At 45.7% G+C, this 25911-nt stretch overlaps 1 protein-coding gene across 1 annotated transcript; it reads left to right on the forward strand.

Moving 5' to 3' along the window:
* Nucleotides 1–2601: 2601 nt before the first annotated feature.
* Nucleotides 2602–25776, forward strand: FXYD1 (FXYD domain containing ion transport regulator 1). The gene is made up of 8 exons (XM_007440649.3): nt 2602–2836; nt 13560–13613; nt 15951–15989; nt 16827–16901; nt 17347–17383; nt 19975–20024; nt 20509–20547; nt 21832–25776. Exons 2-7 carry the CDS (start codon nt 13562–13564, stop codon nt 20529–20531), a joined length of 276 nt encoding a protein of 91 aa, XP_007440711.1. The 5' UTR covers nt 2602–2836; nt 13560–13561; the 3' UTR covers nt 20532–20547; nt 21832–25776.
* The last annotated feature ends 135 nt before the right edge of the window (nt 25777–25911 follow it).

Raw genomic sequence — 25911 nt, forward strand, 5'->3', positions numbered from 1 at the left:
TGATCCCATGCCTGAAAGAGCTTCACCTACTAACTTCCTGCATGCTGGCCAGCTTTTTAAAGGTACAACAGAAGAGCCGATAAAACGAGCTGACAACCTTAAACAAAAAAAGAGAGAGAGAGAAAGAGCAATTCTGGCAAATTATCCCTAAAGAAAATACTGTGCACTTTTGTGTAACTTTCCTAGCAGGTTCCTTTTGGGCAGTTGACTGGTGGAAATGGGTTGCCCTCTACTGGCTGCTCATGCATAAAATCACCCAGTGAAATGCAAGTACAGGTAGTCCTTGCCTTTTGACCACAGTTGGGACTGGAACTTCTGTCACTAAGCGATGCGGTCATTAAGTGAGCTGTGCCTGATTTTACCTTTTTTGCTGTAGTCATTAGGTGAATTTGGCTTCCTCCACTAACTTTGCTTGTTGGAAGCCCCCTGGGAATGTCGCAAATGGTGGTCATGTGACCCCAGGACACTGCAACTGTCATAAATACATGTTGGTTGCCAAGCACCCGAATTTTGATCATGTGACCGCAGGGACGCTGCAACGGTTGTAAGTCACTTTTTTCAATGCCGTCCTAACTTTGAATGGTTGTTAAACTAATGATCATAAGTTGAGGACTACCTGTATAGGAATGTGGCACAGATTTGTTATGCAATGGTTAAAGTGTTCAGGTGTTGTGTATGTGTGGGTGTGAGAGAGGAGGAATCATAGAATCCCAGGGCTGGAAAAGGAGCTTGGAAGTCTTCCAGTCCCTCCAAGGGATTCCAGTCCCTGGCCAGGATGGGAATCCTCAGACCATCCCAGACAAATAGCTGTCCAACCTTTGCTTGAAGACTTTCAAGGATGTGACACCCATGAGTCCAGGGGGCAGACTGGTCCTCTACTTCATAGCTTTTGCAGTCAGGAAATGCCTCTTTATTTCAAGTTTGGATCTCCTTCTGTAAAACTTCCACCCATTGGTTCTTGTCCTACTCTTGGGCACTATGGAGAATATATCCACCTCCTCTTCCCTGCGACAGCCCTTCAAGTACTGAAAGACTACTATCATGTCCCCCCTTAGCCTTCTCATCTTTAAGCTAAGCATACCCAGTTCAATTAACCATTCTTCATAGGATTTAGCCTCCAAGCTCCTCACCATCTTTGCGGCTCTTCTCTGCACTCTTTCCGTCTGCAGCCTGAATCTCGGAGCCAAATTTATTTTCTTTTCCCGGTCATTCTCCCAGCCAGCTGCACCAAGCAGTTCAGCAAAGATGGTGTCCTAAGGCTGCCAAATCTGAGTTGCAAAATTCTATAGAGCCACTCGAGGGCAGCAAGAGGTTCAGAAGAGGCTAACTTTCAGTTGCTGTCTAGTGGTGCCACTCAGATCTGGTGGCCATCAGCCTGTCACCGGATGGTCAGGTTGAACTGTGGTTTTTTAAAGTTTGATAACCAAGGGATGCTGGTTCCATAGATGCCGTTATGTCACCAAGAGAAGGAGGACTAGCATTTTGGGATTGGGCTTTTAAAAATGCTAATGGTTTTCTTAAATGGCTGGTGTGGGTCTTCCGGGCTGTCCGGGTTTTCTTAAATCTCATTGAGATAAGAGGGAGGAGTAAGCTAAAATCAGTGGAAAATCCCCCTCAATATTCAGGGGTGTGGTCTTGGGTGTGGAGGTTCTAAGGCCTGTTTGTGACCCCCAGGGCTGCCCACCTCTAAGTGAAATTAAATATTGAGTTGGAAGAAAAGTTTCTTTTCTTGAAATGAATTTGAGATGGGGTGAAAAGAAATCAATACTGACTTTTAATGTAAGAATCTGAAGAGCTTTATAGCTCTCTCTCAGATAAACGTTTGTTAATAGACTGAATATTATCGGCCTGATGAGCAGGTAATAGTGAGGGTTACTTGATGGGTGTTAATTAGGACTTTAATCTTGTTAAATCAACCAGTGACATTCTGCTAAAGTTAAATGATGCACTGAATTGGGATCCCTGGAATAAGACGAGGTGTTTTACACAGCAGATATCATGCGAAATGATGGCTTGTATAACTCTAGTTTGTGGAATAAACCATATGTGGCTGATTTGCCCCCTACATTAAGATAGAAGCCACCTTTTGCAAACCACATTGGCACCGTGTGAGAATCCAATAAAATAATTGTTTCAGTTTGGCTTAACCAGTTGTGCAAAACTAGCTACTGTGGGTAAACTCTGGCTTAATGCCTAGTGTGTACCAAGCCAGCTAACCACAATTAAGCAAACTCACCAATTCACCTACGGAGAAGACCCAATTTTAAAGGCATCCTCTGCCAAGCAAGTTCACTGGGTGCCTTTGGGCTGGTTGCTATCTTTCCACCCAGCCTACCTTACAGGATGGGTGTTGGGAAAAATAGGAGGCAGGAGCGCTCTGTGGACCGCCTGGAGCTCCTGCTGGCCCTGACTCGAAGGAAGGATAACATGCATTTTTTTATTTTATTTTATTTTATTTTATTTTATTTTATTTTATTTTATTTTATTTTATTTATTTGGGAGTGCATGTATAACGGCCGGCACGGCACGGCACCGCCCCGCTCCCAGCCTGCGTCCCGCTCCTCACCCGCGCGGATTCGAGGGACCAGGCTGGGGGGGGCGGCCGGCCGGCCGGCGGGCGGGCGGGCGAGTGGGAGGGCGTTCGGAGGCGGGGCCGGGAGTCTTGCCCGCAAAACGGCCAGAGAGCGCGGGGCGCAGGCTGCGGTGAAGTGGATCGCGGGGCCAGCGAGGAGCGGGACCCTTGGCCAGGCGCACCGGGGTTGCGTCGGAGGCGCGGATTCGTTGCGGGGAGATACTCGCCGAGATCGCTCAGAGTCCGGGCGTCCTTCGCGGGGGAGTAAGTCTCGGGGGGGCGGCGGGATTTGGGGTGAGGACGCCCCGAGCGCAAATGCCAGAGTCTGGGAGAGGGGCAGCCCCCTGCCGTCCCCTGCCCAGGCTGAGCAAGCGCCTGGACCACTTACGGGGTGGAGCGGAAGGAAGGCAAGCGCGAGTCCCCGCCGCTGCCGAGCGGGAAGCTGCGGTTGGCAGAAGTTGGGAAGCTCCCGGAAAGCGCGCAAGTGGGGACGCGGATCCCGAAGCTGTGAACCGCAAGGGGGGGCTTTTCGGGGGGGGCTTTCCCGGCGCTGGGGACGCGTGCCTGCGGGTCTCCAGCGGGAGTGAGCGGCTGGGGTAGATCGCGGGGAGTCCTCGGTGCCCTCCGTGCCCTCTATAGGGGAGAGAGGGAGGGGGGCCAGATGAGTTTTGGGGCGGAGGCTTTCTGACCTTCAGCGGGGTAAGGAGGGGGCGCGGACTTGGCTTGCGTTTGGGAGTGACTTCAGGGCTTCGGGGCACAACTCCAAACTTCCTTTGCAAGGCGTCGGCGTCTTTAACCAACGTGGAAACTCGAGACCTGCCTTTGCCAGAAAAGGCTTGACCGGTGGAACTTCTGCCTTCCTTTAATGGGGAAGTCACGCGGCTGGGGGGTGGTCCTCAGTGCTGGCCCACTTCTGCGGACCCGTTTGGGAGCTGGGTGGGGGCCCGGGGTGGGGGACTCGCGGAAAGCGCTCGGCGCGTCCTCGTCCGCTGAAACGTCTTGCTCGGCTTCCAAAACAACAGACACTTTTACTGGCGGGTTATTAGCAACATTCCCCGGGCGGTGCATTCCGGACTTGAGGGATGGGTCATTTGAGGCAATGTTGGGTTAGGATTTCTCATAGGATGTGGCATTAAACAAAAAAATAAAGGCCCCAGAGCAACTGGATGGAACTTCGTCTGTCCAAGAGTTTGGACAGGTTTTCAAGGGAGTTTAAGGGAGATTTTATCTTATCTGGGGCTAGAAGTCCAAATGCGGTTCTAGGTCAGCGCGTCACAACCTTGGCAACTTTAAGAGGCATGGACTTCAACTCCCAGAATTCCCCAAATCTACTTACAAATCTGTATGCGAGTGGTTCTTGTTACCTTTATCCTATATTCTGTTCTATTGCTATTATGTATATACTATTACTATTCAATTACTGTGTTTCCTCTATACTCCATACTATTAATATTACCTATATACTATGCTCTACTCCAGTGTTTCTCAATCTTGGCCACTTTAAGACGTGTGGACTTCAACTCCCAGAATTCCCCAGCCAGCCATGCTGGCTGGGGAATTCTGGGAGTTGAAGTCCACACGTCTTAAAGTGGCCAAGGTTGAGAAACACTGCTCTAGGTGCCTAAGCAGTATGCCATATCTGCTTTGCTTTTGACTGGGCGCAACAGTTATTTCTCTCTTATCCTGCTTGGGCAACAGATAAGGCTGGTCCACTGATGGTGAAGGAAGAGTTGACCACCGCTGCTGGGCCTCTTAAAATAGGCCATTTTATGGAGGTGGCTGGGGAAGGAAAGTGGTGAAGTTGCTCATGGGCGCCTAAAGGGTCATGTTGGAAAAAAATGGGTGGGTTCTGTAGAAAGCTGCTTGGTGCTTTCCAACAGTCAGGGATCCCTGGAGATCTTGAGTGGGGTATCGTGAGAAGTCTCATTGGGATCCTTCAGCAAACCAGTTGCTACAGGCAACAAATTCTCTGCAACCAGAAGATGGCTTCATACCGTGCACCAAGGTCTGGCTTGTTTAACCCATGATTTACTGAATAAGCCACCATGGTCTGGGTTCATGTATTCAGTTAAACCATAAACCGGTGGTTCCCAACCTTTTGTATGCCCCACACCCCTAGGAAATGTTTGATTAATATTTGCACCCCCTACAAAGGTAATATCACATTTGAAGATGAAGACCTCTAATTTCTAATGCGGGTGAACAAATTGAACTTAGAAAAATAAGCTTTTAACTCAGTACATAAAATTGTCGTACTCCCTGGAATTCCAGCTCACACCCCAGGTTGGGAACCCCTGCCATAAACTGATGCTTATAAACCATTTGGGGTAGCTTCATATAACATCCTGGGTCTAAATAAATCTGTTTCTTGAAACCACGCATGAGGAGGCTGAAAAATGGTGTTACATTCATCTCTCACGGTCCAGCCCAGTGAAGCTTGAATGAAATTGCTTTCATTCCCTTTTTACAAGTGGAGAAATTGAGATAGGGAGACAGAAGTTTCTTAAAGCCACATGTTAGCTAAATTCACAGAACACTCTTAACCAGGTCAGATAAAAAGAGATGTCTTTTGCGTAACATGCTATGCCTAGTTAGCATTACACTTTGGTTTTGTTGAGTGTGTTCTGTGATCTCAGGCCATTTGGTTAGTTAGTTTAGTAAGCAAGTTAATTCAGTCAGGGAATTCAGGGCTCCAGCCTGATTCCTGAGACTAGAGTTTTGCATTTTCTGGGAGGATTTACATAGAGAACTAGACAAAGCTCCATGATATCTTAGCAGTTGGATTCCCACGTTGTGGATCCTGCCTACTTATTAAATTGTGGTTGGATAAACCACTGTTGACTGGATTCATATCACACGCTAAGTCAAACCTATCCTTGATGATGACTTAGTGCATTATGTTTGAACACAGCTACTGTGTCCTGGGATTTTGGGGAAATGTATTTTTTCAGTGCCCAGTCAACACTTGGAATATAGGCTACACGTTATAGTATGGTGAGAATCTTTTCCATGCCTCTCACTCATTTACTGAAGGACCTTTCTGGTAATTTTGGAATACCTTCCTGGAGAGATGATCCTGATGCCAGACTGGCTCTGCCTTTGATTCCGATTCATCATACTCTTCATATTGACTCAAATCTGTTGGCTTCAGCAGATGGCAGCCTTTAGTTGATCTCAGAAGCTGCATTTGCACTTAGATGGGAATAATAGGGTGGCAGATAGATTGGGAAATCCAAAAAACATTCTGGAAGAAGGCTTTGGCAAACCATAGTGTCCCATGCCTGGCATTTAGATATTTTAGAATTTTTTTAAAAAAATCCTAACACTGTGGGAATTCTGGGAGCTGAAGTCCACACATCTTCAAGTTGCCAAGGTTGAGAAATACTGCTCTGGATCCTGAATGTGACTGTTTGTTCTAAACCTTCTACATGCCTGGTTTGGCCCCAGCTACTCTTTCTCCCTTTGCCAAAAAATATTTCCAGTCTTGGACCTTTGTGAATGGTGGATAAGAAAGAGGTTAAAGTGTCGTCCTCTAACTGGCCGTGCATCTACTCTGTTGCTATGTACCTTCCCTAAGAGGGCTTGTACTGAACCCCGGCGTCACTTGGGGGCTGGATGTCACAAGGATTGAGAAGGGGGAATATTTATAACTCCAACATCTTGCCAGGTTTGATATATTTAGACAGTATTCTGGCCAACAACAAATCAGCTGCAATGGGGCTCTAGAGCACGGTTTATAGCTGCCTGTACTTTCTTCAGAGCTTTCCTTACCGTTTCTTTCCACCCCAAATAACTCATGAAGAAATAAAGTAAGGACCATGGGGCATGTCTTTAAAAAAAAGGCTTGGTTGGGCTTGGAAGCTAAGCAGGGTCAAGCCTGGTTAGTGTTTGGATGGGAGGCGGACAGGCAATTACACGGTTGTTGGCTAGACTGGGAAGTTCAGCAGCTTCCTGGAAGAAGGCAATGACAAAGATGTTTTGGTCTTATTGCCAAGGAAACTGCATGGATGTGTCCGTGAAATCACCAAGAGACAAGCTTGACTTGAAGGAGGCTATAACTTGCCTTAAACAATAACAACTAAGCGCTATGATTTTCTGAGGACACTTTGGGGCCCTGAAATGTTCTGGGAGTTAAAGTCCACACATCTTCAAGTTGCCAAGGTTGAGACACACTGCTCTGGATCCTGAATGTAATAGTTTGTTCTAAACCTTCTACGTGCCCAAGCTACTCTTTCTCCCTTCACCAAAGTGGTGATAGAGGTTGGCTTCCCATTTTTTAAAAGGTCAGGTAGGTCAGGGAAACCAGGCACCAGCCTTGTAACCCCAGTCCTTCCCTGTTGTTCCTCTTCCATCTTGGCCATCCTCAGTGCCCAAAGATCTCCATCCCTCAGCTTTTCTGGGCTGGTTTCTATTCTGCACTCAATTCCTGTAAATCTCTTTGCAAAATGCCCGTGCAATGCTCGCTTTCTGCCTTCCCGGAAATTCCTCCTTCCCCAAAGCCTTCTCTTTCACAAAGATTGCTTACGCATGATCCTTTCAGACCCCAACGGAAGTGTACCCCAAATCTAGCCATGCCTTCGTGTGTATTTCTTTTCTGTGATCTCCAATTTCTTTCTTTTTTGTTTCCCCTATCCACTGCTGAAATGTGGATTGCAAGCTCCGTCCTGCATATCTTTCTTTTAAGTTTGCAAAGACCCACATATGTTGATTGTTTTATAGGCAAAGTCACGTGATTGGGATCTCATTTGTCCAGTGTAAAACCTGATCTTGTGGCCAGTTTTGATAGCCCCCCATAACGTGATCCTCTTATAACCAGTTCCAGCTCGGCCCAGCAGATTTTACAGTGCAGATTAGCTTTCCCCAAGGAGCCGCCCTCCAGATGTGTTGGATTTCAGCTCCTACAATCCTTATCCAACACAGACCAGGTTGGAGGAGGCGGTTATATAACGTCAGAATAATAAGGCTGGTTATTTATGGTAAATAATGGCTAAATTACACATTGGCTGTGTTCCCTTAAGCAGGTCATTTGCAAACCTAGCAGCGGCATTTGCACGGCATCATAAGCAAGGTTAGGGGTTTTTTGGTGGCTTAATGTGTTGTACAAATTCAGGCTGGTGGAAACCTGGAAAATGTGTAACCTGAATAAACAGGCCAAGCATGCTGTGTGAATATAATCATTGTGTTAAATCTCTTCACCTTTTTGTGCCATTCTAATCAGTCAAAATTCTGAGCAGCAAAGCTTTGGTTTTTTCCTGCAAATGTGCACAGGGGCGTTTCTTATCAAAGAGCTGCCTTGGCAGAGCACAGCAAGGCGGGCGGTGAGCTGGGTTATTTCCCCTCCCTTGGCTTGGATCCTGATCCACACGGTCCCAGGTTTCCTCTTCTCCAAGCTGTAGTTGCCAATGGTCAGTTGATGCCCTTGGATGGCATCACCCCAGAGGGGGCAGTTCTTATGGCCACTGTGTTGCAGAGAATCCCTCGGCCCCCATGGCTGCTATGTAAATGCGAAATGCATACAAGAGAGATGCTAAATTGCATTGAGGTCTGTTGGATCTCTTTGAAGCAAGAGAGAAAGAGATGGAAAATTCCTTCCTTCCTTCCTTCCTTCCTTCCTTCCTTCCTTCCTTCCTTCCTTCCTTCCTTCCTTCCTTCCTTCCTTCCTTCCCCAACGCTCACCTGCCTTTCCTTTCCAGATACCACTGTGTCAAGAGTGACAGCTATTGATATGACCTCCAGCTAGTTAAAAACAGCCGATAGCCATGTCATGTCTTGCAGGGACTAATTTCTAAGGCTGCATTATTGAGGCGGGTGGTGGTTGCGTAGATCAGCCCTTCCCAATTCCTTCCCCCCCATTGCTTTCCTCCTCTTAATGCCTGTGTGCGGTTGGTTTGTTTTCTCCTTTGCACATTCTGTTAGCAGCTCTTGATCCAGCCCCCTCCCACATCTGTCCCAGAGCCAAGGCAGACAAATTTAGCTCCTCTGATCTCTCTCTCTCTCTCTGCCACAAGCCAGTAGTGCCTTTCCTTTCCCCGAACTTCCTACAAGCTGTCAATTCTTTTCCTCTGAAGCATCTGAAAGAGTCCTGGTGGGGCAGGCATCAAAGGGTAGGAATATAGGGCCATGTAGGGCAGGGAACAACATAGTTTTGGGGCCTGAGATTGGGGAAAGTGACACAGTAGCTTCTCTGGCATTGCTGTTGGGACAGGACAGCGCCTAGGAAGCTGAGTCTAGAGAGTGTGTGTCAAAAAATAGCAGGGTTGCACAGCTGTTGTAACTGAGTTGGCAGCCTGGGAAAGGGGAGAGAAGGACAGATTTGGATCAGTTACTCATAGTGTAGATCTCCTGGATATTGTAGGAGAGCTGGGTTAGTCTACAGTAGCCCAAAATCAGGAGGAGTCTGGTAGCACCTTTTCAGACTAACCAATTTTATTAAAAAGCATAAGCTTTGGTGAACTACAGTTCGCTTTATCAAGCTGACTTCATTAATAACATTAGTCTGAAAAGGTACTACCAGACTCCCACTGACTTTCTGATAGATCTAATAACTTACAGTAGATCATTAAGGGTTTTTGAATTCCCAGTGGTTCTAACTCCACTTAGGCTAGAGAGACAAATAGGTTTGATTCACATATTGTATCAGGCCAGAATGCAATTCCCTTGGTTTAGGCATAGCTACTGTGCCAACCCAGCCAATGGTGATTTAGTTAAGAAGCCATGATTAAATAAGGTACAATGAGTGAATGTAATCATAATCCAGGCTGAAAGAAAGTAGCTTTCACTGTTTCTGTGCAACGTGATGCTGCACTGTAATGCTTGAGCCCAAGTGATGGATGGAGAAGAGCCAGGTTGAAGTCCCAACTTGGCTAAGAACTTGTTGGCTTCTTGATCTGAGCCAAGAATATCAAGTCCAGATGGCCTGAGAGATGTAAATGCTAAGTTGATTCTGACCGTAAATTGACTCTGACCATAAATCTTGTTGCTTTTCATGAGTTTTAGGTTGACTTTGAGATTTGCTGTCTTGGCCCTGCCTCCTTTGTGGCAACCAAAAGTTATTTTAATCAGTGATGTCCAACTCATTGAATTCAGGCAACTTTTCATCACCAACTGCAGTGTTTTGCAGCCTTTCTGCCAACACGTGGAAACAAAATGAGCTGGGGGGGGGAGTGGAACCTGAGGACCTGATCAATATTGTCCTGTGGTGGACCAGCAAGACATGCTGAAGAAGGCTTTGGCCTGGCTAATGGGAGAGCTAGCCTTGCTGGACAAGATCTCCCTTTCTTCACTAGGCAAGCCACCCAGGAAATGGGCTTCCTGTTGGGATTGAGATGTCCTTGTTGAGCGAAAGGGAACAGAAGCTGAGGCACAGAGTGGCAGAAACAAACAAGGATTAAGAAACAAGAAGAAAACACACACACACAAGAATAATTCCAAATGGATGCCAGCAACTATAAATCCAGCCGTGAGCGGGAAGTCTGTTGTCGGCCAGTTTTACTCCATCTGTCCCTAGCAATGGAGGCGGCAAGGAGGAGGATAAATTTATTAAGCCAGTGTGCTTTGGATCTCAGTATGTCTGGATAGGCCCAGACTTGATAAATTTCAGAGAGCTTCAATTACATGCTGATTGTTTCCCAATTTTGGAGCAAACCCTCCCTCCCTCTCTCATCTCTCTCTCACACATTCAAATGCCTGCGCACGCATGCGATCCATACAAGCTATCTTCAAGCATAGCCGATAAGCAACCAGTGACTCTCACTGCACCATTATATGGTAACGGCCACTAAGAAAGATGGTTTGAAAGAAAGGTGGCTTTAAAAGGTGGCACTTAAACTGATTCAGGCAGACAGAAGTCTATTAGTGCTTATTGATCACGGCTATATGTTGCCTTCAGTTTTACGTGCAGGTGACTGGGGATCTGCAGTAGGCCAAAGGTGTTGCTTTTCTGCTGCTTGGGTGCACTCTTCACACTAAGCATGATGTGGTTCAACTGGTGTTGTGGAGCATGTTATACAGACTTGGCCATTGTGCTTTGTGGGTCCTGATGATCAGAGCCAATCCAGTTTTTCCAGAGCAACAATCACCCCAGCCTTTGAGTGATATGCCAAGGGGGGATGGGTCTCACCCATTCCAGAAAGGAGTGGGTGAGACCAGGATGAACACTTGGATTGATTTCATTTTCATCTACGTGCCATTAGAATGAAAGAGAACTAGTAGAATTACTATACAGTCATGTATGCAGTTATTTCCCTCTCTTACCACATTTTTTGAAAAAGTTAAAGAACATTTAGTGTATGGCTTAGAATATTTTGCAAACACAAACATTTGATTCTTACGTGGCAAAGCAGGGTTAGGATGAAAGTGAGGCGTGAACCCAGCATTGCTTTTGATCCAACTGGAAATTAGCATGACTGGCTCAGTTTGTGTCCTGGCAAAATCTTCCTATTTCTGGCCTCATGATGGGAGAAAGAAGAGAGGTGAACCGAATTCCATTCTGGAGTTTGAAAGGAAAGTAGAATGTCACATTTCTTTTTCTATCCAGTGTTGGAAGGAAAATATGATCTAACTCGGAGCAGGAGGCCCAGAGCTCTGAATGCATAAGGAGACTGCTTTTTGCACAGGGAAATATTTAGCCTGTTTTCTGTTTGTGGTGAAAAACCTTTCAGGCCACAAGCGAGCCAAAGGACGGGAGTGTTCCTATTTCTTTTCCTGTTGATTAGCAATAGAAGCCAAGCCTGTTAGCCAAAAGGATGTTTATTGAAAAGATTGGCTTGTGGAGTGATGCAGAACTGGGATGGGAAGAAGGGAGGGGAGACACTGCATACCTGGGCCTATCAACCTCCTTGTTTTTCTCTTGAAGGAAGTCGATAGATTGACCTTCCAGCAAAACAGATTCACGACCAAGCTTTTAAAAAATTATTACTATTATTTTTTGGACCTGTGCCTCTCGATTAGGACCCTGCAGACTTTTGAGAGGTACCGAATGCTTTCTTTGCCCACTGCTTTTGATCCCTCTGGACCTTGATAAAGCCACCCGCATTGGGGGGAGATGGGCGGGGGAGAAATTTGATAAATAAATTAAATAAATAAATAAAGCAATCTACGTGGCCATGATAGTGAGAAATACTGAGGTTTCAGGTTTCTCTTTTCAGCCTGATGTCTAGCTCCAAGTCAAAAAGTGTGGATCTCCAGAGAGGGGCTAACGTGCTCTGTAGCCAAAGTTTATTCAGTTGCTTCATATTTTCTGATGAATATAAAAATAGGTTTGCTGGTGAGTGTAACTTAAAAAAAAAGGCTGAGAAACAGTAGAGTTGGCTCTTCTCTTTCAATGTTTCTTCCTCTTTTTCCTGGCTGGGCACTCATATTTGTAGGGAGAAGTTTTAGTTCACAGCCCAAGTATTCCTGTTTGTGCAGCGGGACTTTGGATGGATGGCCTCCCATGCAGACGGGGCGTTGCCATTCCTGCGGTCCCTAACCAGCAGGGTTAGAAAACTATTTTGCTGTGGCTATTTTACTGATAGATTGATTCAATTTGTATAGCCACCCTTCTCCAACAAGGGTCCCTGGGCGGTTGTGGTTAACTGGGGGAAGACATTGCAATTTATTTATTTATTTTTTTTTGCAGATCTCTTTTGTTTTCCATAAAAGCACCCTTGACCTTACGGTGCCTGGGGTACTTGCCAGCTCAGCTTGTGAACTTATGCTGCTTTTTATTTCAACCGTGCGGATTCTACCCCTCTCCCATATGTCCTGACTAAGCATGATCTGTAGGCATTTGCAAACTGGAAATTGCCTGGTGGGCAACAGCTGGCAGAAGGGAAGCCTGTTGCAACATCCCTGGGCACCGTGGAGACAGGTTATCGTCTGCAAACATTGCAGAAAGTTTTCAGCACTTGCAAACATCTCATTGCCATAGTAACTGGCCTTTGTCCTCCCTCCCTCCAGGGCCAGCTGGGTCATTTCAGAATGTGAAATCGTGGGCCCAGCACCAGCTGTTCCAAGCGTGCTTTGCTTTCCTCCCCAATCTGTTTCCTTTCCACCTGGCTGCTCTGCTCTCCCCCCCCCCCCTTTCTCCATGCAGAATACCTTCCTCTCCAGCGGTTCCTGTTCCCCCCTCTGCCTTCTGCCAGATCTCACCCGTCTTTTTCTCAAAAACGCTTTGCATTCAGATAGATACACTTTCATTTTAGAATCTTGCTTCTCTGCAGCCTCCCTTTCTTTAAAGTTCCGGATGCTTCCCCCTCTAATTTTACTTTTACTGATTTACTTTTGATGCATTGGTTGTTGCAGCTGAAAGTTGCCATGGTGGGGACTTGGCCAGGCTCCTGTGTTGAATAGGAGAGAGAAGGGGACCAAGCACCCCATGATGTGTTTTCTCTTACTGACAGGGCAGTGATTTGGGGAGAGCTTACCTGTTGAGTTTTGGGGGATTGCTTCAGCTGAGAGGAGATGCTAAAACGGAAAAGTGGACAGAAAAGCGGTAATCCTATGGATCACAGCTGTTGGGAACGTGCAAGAAACAGGAAGGGGGGAAATGAAGAGTGGAAGTGCTCCTGAAGAAGTCCACAACAGCAGGAATATTGGGGGGGGGGGGAATAGGGGTAGGGAGGAAAGGATTTGTGCTGTTACTGGCTCGCTTTTTAGAATGCATGCTTCATGTGACATACATGTGTGCCCTTATTGTAGGTATGGGTAAGACCTGTTGCTCCCAGATGTCCTAGCCAAATACGATCAGTAGTGAGGGAAGATGGGAACTGTGATTCAGCAACATCTGGAAGGCCACAGACTTTCCATCCAGCCATAAGGCCTGAACCGTTTGTTATTTCCGTAGTGGGAAGCCATATTTCCTAGAAGCCAACCAAAAGCACAGAATACGGATTGAGGAGGGTTTCACTGTTTTGTTGCACACTCCAAATCAAGAGCATCTGCTTTACCCCATCCAGGAACCTGACTGTCTTTTTTTTTTTTTTTAATCTCCCCTGGACATATGTAGACATGTGGATCATTCTTCCTCTTTGTGGGATCTTCATAGCAAGTTCAGCTGCAGGTAAGATCACATTTGGTCTTGAGGGATGGAAGTAAGACCCTCCCTCCCCCACCGCATCCCGTCCAGCACAAAAACACTGAAACATAAAGATGCCATAACTGAGTCCTGGATTTGGCTGGATTTCTCTCAATCAACCTTCTACAACCTCACGCTTTCTAGAGCTTATGTACAAAGGATGTCCTACACCTAAGCTTCTTAGCAGTTCCCCACTCCAAGGAAAGTATATCATATCTTGGAAGTTAGTTATAGAGGATACCCGTCGCTTGTCCTTCTGTACTTTTGAACTTCTGTGTGCGCACCCCCTCAATACAAATCATGATGACACAAACACGACCACATTATGCCTTGTGACACCGTGAGACAAATCCTGACCTTTCTTACTTCTGTCCAGACATCGGATGCAGGCATGGAAGTTACACAGTTGGCATTGCGAAGCGTTGTCCACTCATGGACCCCCGAGCCTGCATGCTATTGGCTTGTTGCAATTAATAGACAGCCTGCCTGATTGGGGATTTTGAGAATTGAAATTCAAAAGCTTAAAAAGTGCAAGTTTGTAGAAGGTTGATTTGATCTCTAAGGGAAACCAGGATATTTTTTTTCTCTGAGTCAATTTAACTTTATGTCGTGAAAAATCTTGGCTACCTTTGGGGTTAAGGCTATTCATTACTTGTATAATATTAATGATTGTGAATGAGTTGGTGAGGTTAAAAGTGAATTCCCGACTCCTCATTCAGAAATGATGGTTATAATTTTGAAAGTTCAGTTTTCTTCCCACATAATTAATAATGAAGTGTATAAAATACACAGACCGAATGGCTAGGTTCACATGTCATGCTAAGCCATGGTTTGTTTAGGCTACAATTAGCATGCATCATATCTCACTATAAACGATGGTTTATAAATGGAAAGGGCTACAGTTTGTAACATGTCCAAGTCAGCATATCCAACTTCATCAACTTTCAGAGGTGTAGACTTCAATTCCCAGAATTCCCCAGCCAGCAGGACTATTGCTCAGAATTCTGGGAGCTTAAAGCACACATTAAGAAGCTAACAAGGGTGGAAAATCCAGTGCTAAGCCAAGCAGACTCTGTTAGGATTTAGATCAATGAGTAAAGTTCAAGCCACTGAGCCAAGCTTGCATGTGAAAATGATGCTGTGGGTTAAAACTGGGTCATCCAGAATCAGTTGTACCCCAGCTATCATAGAACAGAGCTACATTTCAATAAAACAAGCATGAGATCTCATTTAAATTATTTATTTATTTACAGTGGCTGACTTCAGTAGTGCTTTTGACCTCTCCTAGCTAGAATAGAAGGGGAGAACACCATATGTTCACCAGCATTCTCAGCTCTTCAGGGGCAAGACATGTGTTGCTGATTAATAAATCAGTGGAATGTATGTAAAGATAATGTACATGGAAGTAGTACCTGTTCTTCGGCTTGAAAACAACAGCTGAAAACAAAAATGTCTTAAGAACAGTAATCAGTTGTAAAATAGTAAAATATATTAGCCCACAGTGGGGGGGGGGGAGAATCTATACAGAAACAAAAAGATCTGAAACATCTGGGCAACGTACAGCTTTTAAAAATAAATAGGAAACGAATAAATACTGTCTTTGGGAAGAAATCTGATTTTTGAATGGGCTTTTTCTGCACGTACCCGTAAAGGTGGAAAGATGCAAAAACAGTGAGGCTGTTGCAATTGTAATACAGATAGTCCTTGTTTAGCGACTGCCTTGTTTAGTGACTGTTTGCAGTTACAACAGTAATGAAAAAGTAAATTTACAACCAATCCTTGCATTTATGACCTTCACAGTCTGTAAAGCAAAGGAAAACTGAAGTAAGATCATAACCATAAGTGTGGTTTCACTTAGCGACCGCTTTGCTTAACGACTGAGTTACCAGTCTCAATTGTGGTTGCTATATGAGGACTACCTCTAGCTGCATAGGAAGTGGACCATGAACAGTTGTAATTTCCATGAGTAGATGTCCTAGCTTAAATGCTGATTTCTACCAATGATTTAGAGGTGAGGCACGTGACATCATCTCCGCCAGGTTGGGAGTGGGAGAAGAAGATGAAGAACATAGTAATTGGGTGGGTTTGTGCAGAAAAGTTTCAATTTTTATTGTAGACCCGCATGGTGGAAGCCTTAGAGATTAAAAATATGTCCTGCTAGGTTTCAAGGAACTAAAATTCATGACTTGCATGCTGTCTTTTTTCTAATCAAGATTAGAAAAGAGGAATGACAGCTCCATTGCAGTAACTGGTTTGGGAGCACAGCAAAGGCTATCTCTCTGTCTTTCATAATTCATCTCTTCCTATGTGTGTATCTTTCAGAGTCCCCCAAGGATCAGCCCCATGACCCTTTCAATTATGGTAAGTTAATCATTACTGAAAGTCTGTCTGGGGCTTTTCTGCAAGCGAGAAAAATCCCTTGCAACTGGCAGAGCTAGGAGCAAAGCCCAGGCCAAAAAAAATAAAAAATAAAAAATCTCTGAAGGATTTTTTTTCCTGTTTTTATTTAATTTGGAAACAGGCAGATGATTCTGAAGACTACAGTAATGCTTCAGAAGGATATTTAACCCTTCTCTTCATGCTTTCTTTGGAAACACCCCACCCACCCCCTGCTTAAAAGCTACTGTTAGATCTTTGGTTGGCAATGCAGATCTGCCTTTGTATTCCTTTCCCCCCCTTCTTGCTCCGCGAGGCTAATAGGGCAACAACGCAGAGGAAGAGAAGGGTGGGAAGATGCCCACAAACATTTGCTGATGTTGGACCCGTAGTTGAACACCTCTGGAACGCAATACTGGGAGCCCACTTGCACCCAACCGCAGCGTAATCGAGCTGTGGTAACACTGATGTTCTGCTTTGTCTCCATCATGCGGTCTTCCTCTTGTGCCATCCTTGGTTATATCAGTAGTATTGTGTTTCCTCCCTTATCTTGACCCTGTCCAAGGAGAGCATTAAGAAGCATAATGTCTGATTGGCTTGTCAACTGTTCCTTTGGGGAAGGGTTGGGTGGGGCTCAGAAAGGAGGCAGGGAAGGGATCCGCGATGGAAATAAAATAGTTTTCTGATGATCCAGGGATGGGTGGAGAGCACGTCAACTTTTCAGTGGGGAAAGGCCCTATAGAAATAGGGTCCTCCATTCCAACTCCAGGCCACTTTCTATTCCTAGCTTGACAAACCCATTGTTTTTCCTTTCCACTCCAGACTACCATTCGCTGAGAGTTGGAGGCCTGGTGTTTGCAGTTGTCCTGTTTCTGCTTGGCATCCTCATTATCCTTAGTGAGTACATACCATCCAATGGTTGCCCAGGATGCTGGCTCAGTGAGTTGGGATCAGAATACACTTAAGCTATACTGACTGTGTTCACACATCATGCAAAGCCCTAATGTGGTTTGGGTTGGTGGATTCGGACTTCTCTTGGCGTCTGGACCCAACCATTGTGTTATGGGATCCAAGACTTATGCCTTTGAATAAAATGGGTTAGTCTGAAAAGGTGCTACCAGACTCCTTCTGATATTTTGCTACTGCAGACTAACCCAACTCTCTTCCTTGTGTCAGAGAGTGGAAACTGGAGGGCATTTTATTATGATTATGGTCTGGGGCCTTCTCTGTGCAGGCTCTCTTCTGTTCTGATTCAAATAGTGCTTCTCTCCAAGAAACTCATCCCTGCTCAGATTCTGTTGGGTTCCTCACTCTACTCTTGATATCTCTCTTCCTCTCCCAGGCCGGCGCTGTCGGTGCAAGTTCAACCAGCAGCAAAGGTAATAATCCTCCCATAAAGTTAATTTGGAGGGGATGTGGAACCGTGGTTATGTGTGTTGTATCAAATGGACAGAAATGGGGGGAGCCTAATAATGTGGTGTAGTTCTGCATGTTTTGGGATGTTGTTCAAGCATCTTCATTATTAGGAGACCCTTGAAACTCTCTGCTTTTTCTTTATTCTCTTTTATTTCCATTTTCTGTTATCTCCCTGCTGGGGAAAAATCTGGCCATTACAATGGTTCATTCTCTGAACTAGTACATCTGCTGATAATTGCTTTCTTTCTGGGGTGCAGGGACTGGAAGCTGGGAGAGACGGGATATTAGAAGGTTAACGTGCAAGCGTGATGGAGATGATTACCCTATAAATGGGCTTTTAATTTTGACCCTGCTAGAAATATTCGGATTATACATATAAAATGGAGATGTGGAAGCTGTGGGGTGCTAGTAGCAGATAAGAGTTGTGAAATTTGGGAAGAAAAGGATGCTACAGATTGTTTAAGGGCTAAAGAGAAGGATTGATTCATCGTCTCCCTAGCTAGCTTCAACTGTCAGATTAACAATCGACTCTACAACGACTTACTCACATCTGTCACCCTTCAGATATGTTGACATTGTAGCTGCAGACATTTGGAGGGCGCCACACTGGGGAACGCTCATAAGCACCCAGGAGAAGCCACAGTGATGTCACGTGTCTCACATCATCCCCGAAATGATTCAAATTCTGCCATTTGCACAGTGACCATATAACGCAGGGGACATTGCTTCCCCTCTTGGCCCTCCCACAGATATCTTGGAAAGGCTGCTGTACCCAGAAACATGGAAAGGAAACATTTTTCTAGAACTGTAGGAACGTAACTGGCATTTTCCAGCTCTTAAAACACAAAGGCCTGGCTTGCATGACAGGGATAACCCACATGTTCCCTCCTCCAGATAGAGGTAGTCCTCATTTAGCGACCACAATTGAGACTGGCAGCTGTGCCATTAAGCGATGTGGTCACTAAGTGGGAAATCCGGTGACCGTGATTGTGCTTTCCTTTTCCCCGTGCCCCGCCCTGTGGAATGCTCACCGAGGTGCTGGGAACAGCTGGCTTGAAACTGACAAGACTAATCAGTTTCACACCCTCCACTTTGCCTCCTAACCACTCCCCCTCTCTTTAGAATGCTGACTGTGGCTTTGGGATAATTAGCAAGAAGGGAATTAATGTTTGCATTTCCATTCATTGGAGAGGAGGGGATTACAAGAGAGTAAGCCGGCGCACAATGGGGAATACACAGCAAAAGCAATGTTGTGGTGCTGGCAATCCAAGCGCGCTACACAAACAACCAGGTGTATTCTCCATTGTGTGCTGACTTACTCTCTTGTAATCCCTTCCTCTCCCATCTCTCTGCTCTGTGAGGGGAGGAAAAAAGAAAAACAACAGGTCAGGCCCAGGAGAACAGGTACTGGCTGTAATGGCGATCGTGTGAATGAGAGATGCTAAGAAGGTCGTCAATGCGGGCATTGGTTGTAAAATTATTTTTTCAGCACCGTCATAACTTTGAACAGTTGCTGAATGAGGCAGGTGGTAAGCGAGGACTGCCTGTATTTAATCTGCCTTCTTTTCCTGGCAGCCCATGGCATGAATAGCAGAGTGGGCTGGCCATTTTTACAGTCCTCCAGTTGACGCAAGAGAGACCAAGAATCTTTCTTCTCATGCTGATGTTTTCCTTTCTCTATTTTTTTCTCTTTGGGAGCAATTAAAAATAATCTGCTGGGGGCAAAGTGAGGATCCGCACCATTGTAGAGAGGAGGGCTCAAGCTAACCCTTGGGGGATCCCTCTGTGGCTCCAGATTCGAGGAATTGCCTGTATGTTTTGGGCTTAAGAAATGCTTCTCTAACACAAATGAAGCATACAAACCAAATGGTGCTAGGAAGGGAGGGAAGGCAAGAATTCCCACTGTGGTATTTTTACTGATTTGTGCTGCGCCCATTTGCACATCCTGATGTGACTTTATTACGGTGTAGTTTATCATTACCTTTAGTACTGTATGCTGAATTGTTATTCCTTTCAGATGTCAGCAGGGGGAGCTGTAGCATAGCTTTTATACCCAAACCCTCTGGTTGGTATCCACGTGTGCACCCACTTACACGTACACACTGACCTCATCCCAGATACGCGTGCATTTATCCTCTGCCAGAAAGATTGCCAGTGCATTGCATTCTCATGATGTATCAAGGCAAGATTTTTAGCCTTACTGTGGAAAAAGACATGGTGCGAAAGAATAAAGTGCTAGAGAGGGGAGGGGGGAAAAAACCCTCAAGATGCCAATTTCTAATATGACAAAGTTCATCTAACGATCCTTGGTAAAGGAGCCAAATCTTGACAGTGCATTGGTTTATAATCAGCTGGAATAGAAACAGCTCACCAAAAGGAGAAACAGAAGCACTGTAAAGATAGGAGCTGCAGAACTGGTTGGGGTTCGGGGGGTACAGAACACGTTTCGAAGTAAGGATCCAAACCTGTTCTGTGTGCAAAGAATTGTCACTGGCTGGTGTGATGAAAGTTCAACAGGTGGAGACCCTACATGATGGTTTTGTTTTGTCCCCAGGACGGGGGAACCTGATGAAGAGGAGGGAACTCTGCGCAGCTCGATCCGGCGTAAGAGCCAACCTATGGCCACCGTACACTTTCCTTTCCCCTTTTCTTATGGGGTGGGGGCCAGGGAACTTAAAAAAATTTTTTTAAATTGATTATAGCTGCCCAACTCCAACTTAAAGCGAAAAGGGAACAAGAAGAAGAAAGCTGAGCTGCTTTCATATCATATACCCCTGGCATTCTGTTTGGCAATATGTAAGGGAATTGGGGATCTGTTAGATGTCCTTTAAAAGGCTGATTGATTTGTGCAATGCACAGTTGTCAACATCGGGGTGTTCCCCAGGATGGTGACATGGCTTGCCGTCTTTATTTGCTGCATCTTGCATTCTGGAGCAAGATGGTCTTTAGGGCCGTTGGAGTCTGTAATGCAACAGACCCTGGAGGAAGCAGACTGTCCTAGCTGGAGGTGTGTTTGCAGAAGGACAGAATGAATCATTTCAGGAAAAGGCCTTTTAAAAAGATCAGACTCCTTTTGAATTCTCACTAGGTTTATCCACTCGGATGAGATAGAAGACATCCAGAACTGGTGAGTTGCTTCTAGACTGAATGAAAATATACCCATTCTTGTGATCTAACTTCAGCTGGATTCTCTTGACTCTTGTGCTTTCAAAATCTATTGCCGCCTCTGTTGCTCTGTGCCTACTGCAACGTTTTAGTTCCCTTTTCTTGTCTTTTTTTCTTCTGTAAGATCCAAGTGGCCTCGAGAGCAGAGGACTTGTTCATGTAGATACTGTATTGATCTGAAAGGAAAGCTCGTTTTGTTTGTGTTTTGTTTGTTTTACAAATAACTCACCTGTAAAAAAAAAAGGGAGGGTTAGGGCTAAAAGGGTGGGGGTTAAAAGGGTTAGGGTTTTACAAATAACTCACCTGTAAAAAAAGGGAGGGGAGTCTTGCTTTGTTGAGAACATAACACTGGAGACAGGCAAGGAGTCCCCCCCTCCCCTCGTCTAATCTTCCTATTTTGGGGGTGGAGGAGGTTGGCTTGTCTTAATTTCAGGGCTATCTTCTTTCTGGGCTTTGTGGTAAATGTGCCCTTTGATGACCTCCGCAATAATCAAATAGAAATTAAGTCTGCGATAGGGTTGCTGGTCCAAATCTTAGTTCATACTTCCCACTGTTGCACCAAGGGTTTAATTGTGAAACACCAGGATCTCACTGCACCTGCTTGACTGCAGCAACTTTTCTCATTCCAAAATTGGGTGAGGAATTGTACGAAAGGACCTGCGTTAGATAGGGAGGCCCTGGCCATCATCTACCCGGTGGAGAGCAGCCTCTTGCAGCTTTACAAAGACTCCAGCCAGGGTTGCCTTCTTCGGCTGCAAACTGCCAAACGTCAAATTGTGTGCATGCTCGTGTGAACCTGTTCAAAAGGAAGTTCTGTTTGTTCCATGAAGGTCATGCTGGGACATGGAACAGAGGCCTCTATAGAACAGCCAGCCAGTGGAGACTGGTAAAATAAATAAAACCACGTTCAGGATAGGTAGCAGCCCTGAGCTGTGTGTTGTTCTGGGCCTGAAGGGGGCAATTGGGGGAGAGCCAAGGTCCAAGCCATACAGGACCAGGAGTTTAAGCTGTGTCAAGAAAAGGACTGGCAGGTAGACTGTCTGATGTTATGGATAAATCTGGAAATCAAGGGGCGTGAAGATATCTCCAACAGCAAGGTGGCATTCGTTACCACAATAAATTTATTCTCTGGCTGGACCTGGGATCTCATCACCGGTCACTTGGGTCCTGAGCTTCTTCCTTTTTTATTTTAATTTCAACTTTCTCCTACATGCCTCACTTCTTTCCTTTTCTTCTCTTCTCCTAGGGAGCTGCACGTCGTCCCCCTGGATCCAGAGCGCCCCCTCCTTTGTTCTGCCTGGCCTTAATTCTCCCAGCAAGGCCCCATTGCTTGCAACAACTCCAGTGAATTCCAGAACTGGTTGCCTCTGGGGTCATCCCAATCCAACTGAGCCCCACCAAGGCCTTCCCCATCTGTTCTGGCTTGCTGCTTGAAGTCCACTACCCCTCAGAAAGAGAGGGCAGCCATCTAACCATTGGCCTTCAGCCAGGTTCTAGTGATCATGAGGGGTTCTAAATCTTGAGCTAAGCTCAAGCTGCTTGACAGTGTAGCCCTTTCTGAGCCCTTCTCCCTTAAAAAGCCCTCCTTGGGCTTATGAAAATAAAAATTCCTCGAGTTCCTTCTTCTCCTGATGGCTGCATCCATGCAGTTCTTTTGGCAGGTTTAGGGACTTGGTTTACTGTTGCCTTCTTCCAGGTTGTTTCTCAAGTTCTTAGTCTAGCTTGCTCTCCTGGGTTTCACAGATGGTCCCCCATTCAGTACTAACCATGACCGCTACTATGAGATCAATCTGGGACTCCCACCAAGGCAATAGTTCTAAAAAGAACAGAAATTGTGAGAGATCCAGTTCCCTCCTTCTTTCCGTATTACCAAAGAAAGGGACAAATGAAGTTCTTCTGGCGTAGGATGTTATTTCATTGGCTTTCACCATTGTCAATTATGCCATTTGAGATCACACAGCCAATTTGGATTGTATTCATAGAAGGAAACAAGTCTGGGAGGGGGAACTTCCCAAAACCACCCTTGTGCCTCTGTGCCTTTCCTTAATATTGTGGATGGACTGATTATTGCCATGAAGTTGACATTGACTCTTAACAACCACATAGAAGGACCTTCTCCAAGACGATCCTTAATTGTAGGTGTGACTAAATCAATATGCAAAGAAGCGGATGTAGGATTGATAGCTGTGTTCAGTAGCAAGCCTCTTTTCACTAGCAGTGGTTCTTTCTGTTAGTTCCGGAACAGGATTTTAGGGTACACAGTTGGCTTTTAAAGGTAGGAAGGGAGATTTTTCCCATTGAAAATGGCAAGAGTTTGGTGGTTCTCCCCATTGCAAGATGGTAGATGTTTTTCCTATCAGTTTGTTCTCACAACCCAGCCACTGGACAAGGATTATTCTAGCTTACCTGTACAAGTATGGGAGAAGGCAAGGAGAGTACCAGAATCACCTTCCCCAGATGCCTTGATTATTAATTCCCAGCCCAGCATGACCAAATGCATGCAATGAATGCCAGGGGAAGAAAGGCTATTGGAACGGGCAAGTAACTACATTGTTGGACTTAAGTTATTTAAAGACGCTACCAAGACCTCCAGACAATGGTGTGGTGGAAGAAGCTAGGCCTGAAATAAGTTTAATGTACTTCTAGGTCAACTTCTGAATGGGTAGCCAGCAAAAATTTTTGGGATGGCCTTGCACAGAATCTCTCGAACCCAGTATTATCTGCAGCCCAGGGTCTCAGACAGTTGCCTTTCCCCTTTTCTGTTGCTGGAGTGTTGCCCTGCAATTTTCTGCAGATCTTTTCTCAAGGGATGTGATCTCATCAACAGATCCACCCAGCTGATGAGCTCTCGACGAGCTTTGCAGTGCGGAGGTGCAAAAGCTTGTCTTTGTAGAAATCTGCCGGCGAAGGGCAAATTCCCTCTCTTTTCTGTGGCTGGGCAAGGACAACAGTAGCTCCCTCTGAGTGCAGATGAAAGGGCTATTTGAGCCCATATGGAAGGAAGAGTTCAAAGGGGAGAAGGGAGCTGGTGAGACAGAGGGACGATGGTCTCTTGGAAGTGATGATAAATAATGCAATCTTAATAGTTAGGCTGACAGTGATTGCGCAGTTCCCTAAGGGCCTGTGGTTTTTAATAGCGGGAGCCAGAGATGTAGTCAGAAATCTTCATTTTCTCTTTGGCTGCTGGAGCGGGAGTTTCTAACATCATCAAATGTGTGATGACCCACGGGTGTAATACAGAAGGATAATCGGGGATTTGTCTTATTTGAAGTAAGCAGCGTTATTAAGAAAATTAATTGCTGCCGGTGTCAGCTTGGAAGGTGGAAAGGATGTGACCTTGGCTTTGGAGTCTCTCCTCCTGCCCTTTTTTCAGCCATGGATTTGATCCTGCTGGCTGGGGATTGTAACGTTTGGAAGTCCAGCCAAACTGGAGCCATCATGCTGGGGGAGGCTGATGTGTCCTGCCAATGTATGGCTTGGTGTGTTGCCCGCGTGGAGAATCTCCAGCCCTAATCTGGCCTGTGAAGGCCCAATGCTGGGTAAGGCACGCAGGCAGGCATTTGTTTCCAGTCTTCTGAAGCAGTGGCACCTCCAGAGTCCTGGGACTTCAGTGGGTGGAGCTTCAGAGAAAGGGTGGAGTTTCAAAGTGCCTGCCGCCCTGTCTTCTGACCTCATACGATGGGCGTCTGTAGGAGCTCATTGCTTTTGTCAAAATGACAGAAGCCGCTTTGCACCACTGTGCCACAAGCTCCACCCCTTTTGAACATGCTGGTGATGTCATGATACATTGCAAAAGGGGTGGGGCTTCTGTGCCAACGTGGCTTTGTCCTTCTCGCCCTGCTCCGCAGATGCGACCGCATCGTACCAAGGCTAACCAAGCACATTTGGCTTCCTGAGTCAGATGAGGAAATTGACACCTTGACTGGCCCCAAACTGATAAAGGGTTTTAGCAGAGCCATGCAGAAAAATCTGGCTGGATATAAAAATCCCCTTCTCAGCTTGCAATCCGATCCAGTCGAGAATGCAGCTAATCAGTGTTCTGGCAGATGATAGCTCCAGCCCCAGTAGAGAGATTGCTGCCTGTGATGTGGACCCAAATCTTTTACTTCTGCTTGTAGCCCTTCTAAACCTGGCTAGGTTTAATTCAACAGTGATGACAGTGGAGTGAAAGCGTGGATGACTCACCCATAGGAATCCTGGGTGAAGTTAAGTCTTGGACCACTGGATGAATTTTTCCCGTGGAGCACTTTGGCTTCTCTCCAGCAGAGGGCAGCACCACTAACCATCACCTGCCAAAGTTCATTGGGCTGAAGATTGACTCTGTGTGACCCTGGTCTGCCCAAGTGATGTTACTTCCATTAGCGCGATCCTCCATGTAAAAAAGCCTTTCTTGAATCGAGCTTCATGGTTCATCTGTTTCTACTTTTGATCCTTGGGGCAAGTGCTTTTTGTAACCTGAAAATGCTACGCGGCAGGTCGGTTTTGATCCGGTATGAGTGCCCAATCACAGGTGCACAAATGGGGAATCTGGTTGGGCGCGGGAACCTCATTGCAGTCCTGTTTCCTTTCTGGGAGTCACCCCAGTTCTCTTTTGCTCATGAAAAGGCTAGTGAAATGAACTGATGCAAGGGGAAGCACGTGTTGGTGCCTAGATGTTTAACGTATGCATTCATTCAGTGGCTTCCTTCAAGTTTTGCAGATCATTTACATGTGAGATCTGGGCCTTTCCGTTGTATGGAAAACAGGCCACATGCCAAGCACCCAAGTGGTGGTTGAATGCTTAGGAGGAATCTTTCCAGATTTTGCTTTCCTCCTGGCCGATTAAAGGTGTTTCCAAATGTCACTTTTTTCCTGCGCTTGCAGAGTTATAACTAAAATATTGGCACGGTGGGCAGCCTTCTAGCACAAGAGCCAATGCCCTGGAATTGCAGAGATCAGGCAAAATGATCAAATGAAGCAGATCAAACAATATGGAAAATGTGTACAAACCCATACTAAATAAGAACTTTTAATGGGAAAAGGCATGGGGGAACAACGGAAGGAGCTGAAGATGTTATAAAGGGGCTTTGTTTTTATGCAGTTGGCTTTGTCATGCTTTCTAATTGCCCTTTACAATCAATGAATTAATTTTCTTTAGCTCTGAACAGTCCCCTTAAACGAGCGGGGAACATTAAAATCAGTGAAGAAAGAACATTTGTGATATTCTTCATTATCTGCTGGTCTTTCCTTAAGAGATGAAACGGGGAGTTAAAGAGGTATTTTAAAGTTTGTGGAGCATATGGTGTTAAAATCTTCCATTTGGAAGATATTCCTATTTTCATTTTTA

This window comes from Python bivittatus, unplaced genomic scaffold (genome assembly GCF_059951505.1).
Source record: "Python bivittatus isolate LINGU-HERP-01145 unplaced genomic scaffold, Pbiv_v1 ctg000310_np1212, whole genome shotgun sequence".
NCBI lineage: Eukaryota > Metazoa > Chordata > Lepidosauria > Squamata > Pythonidae > Python > Python bivittatus.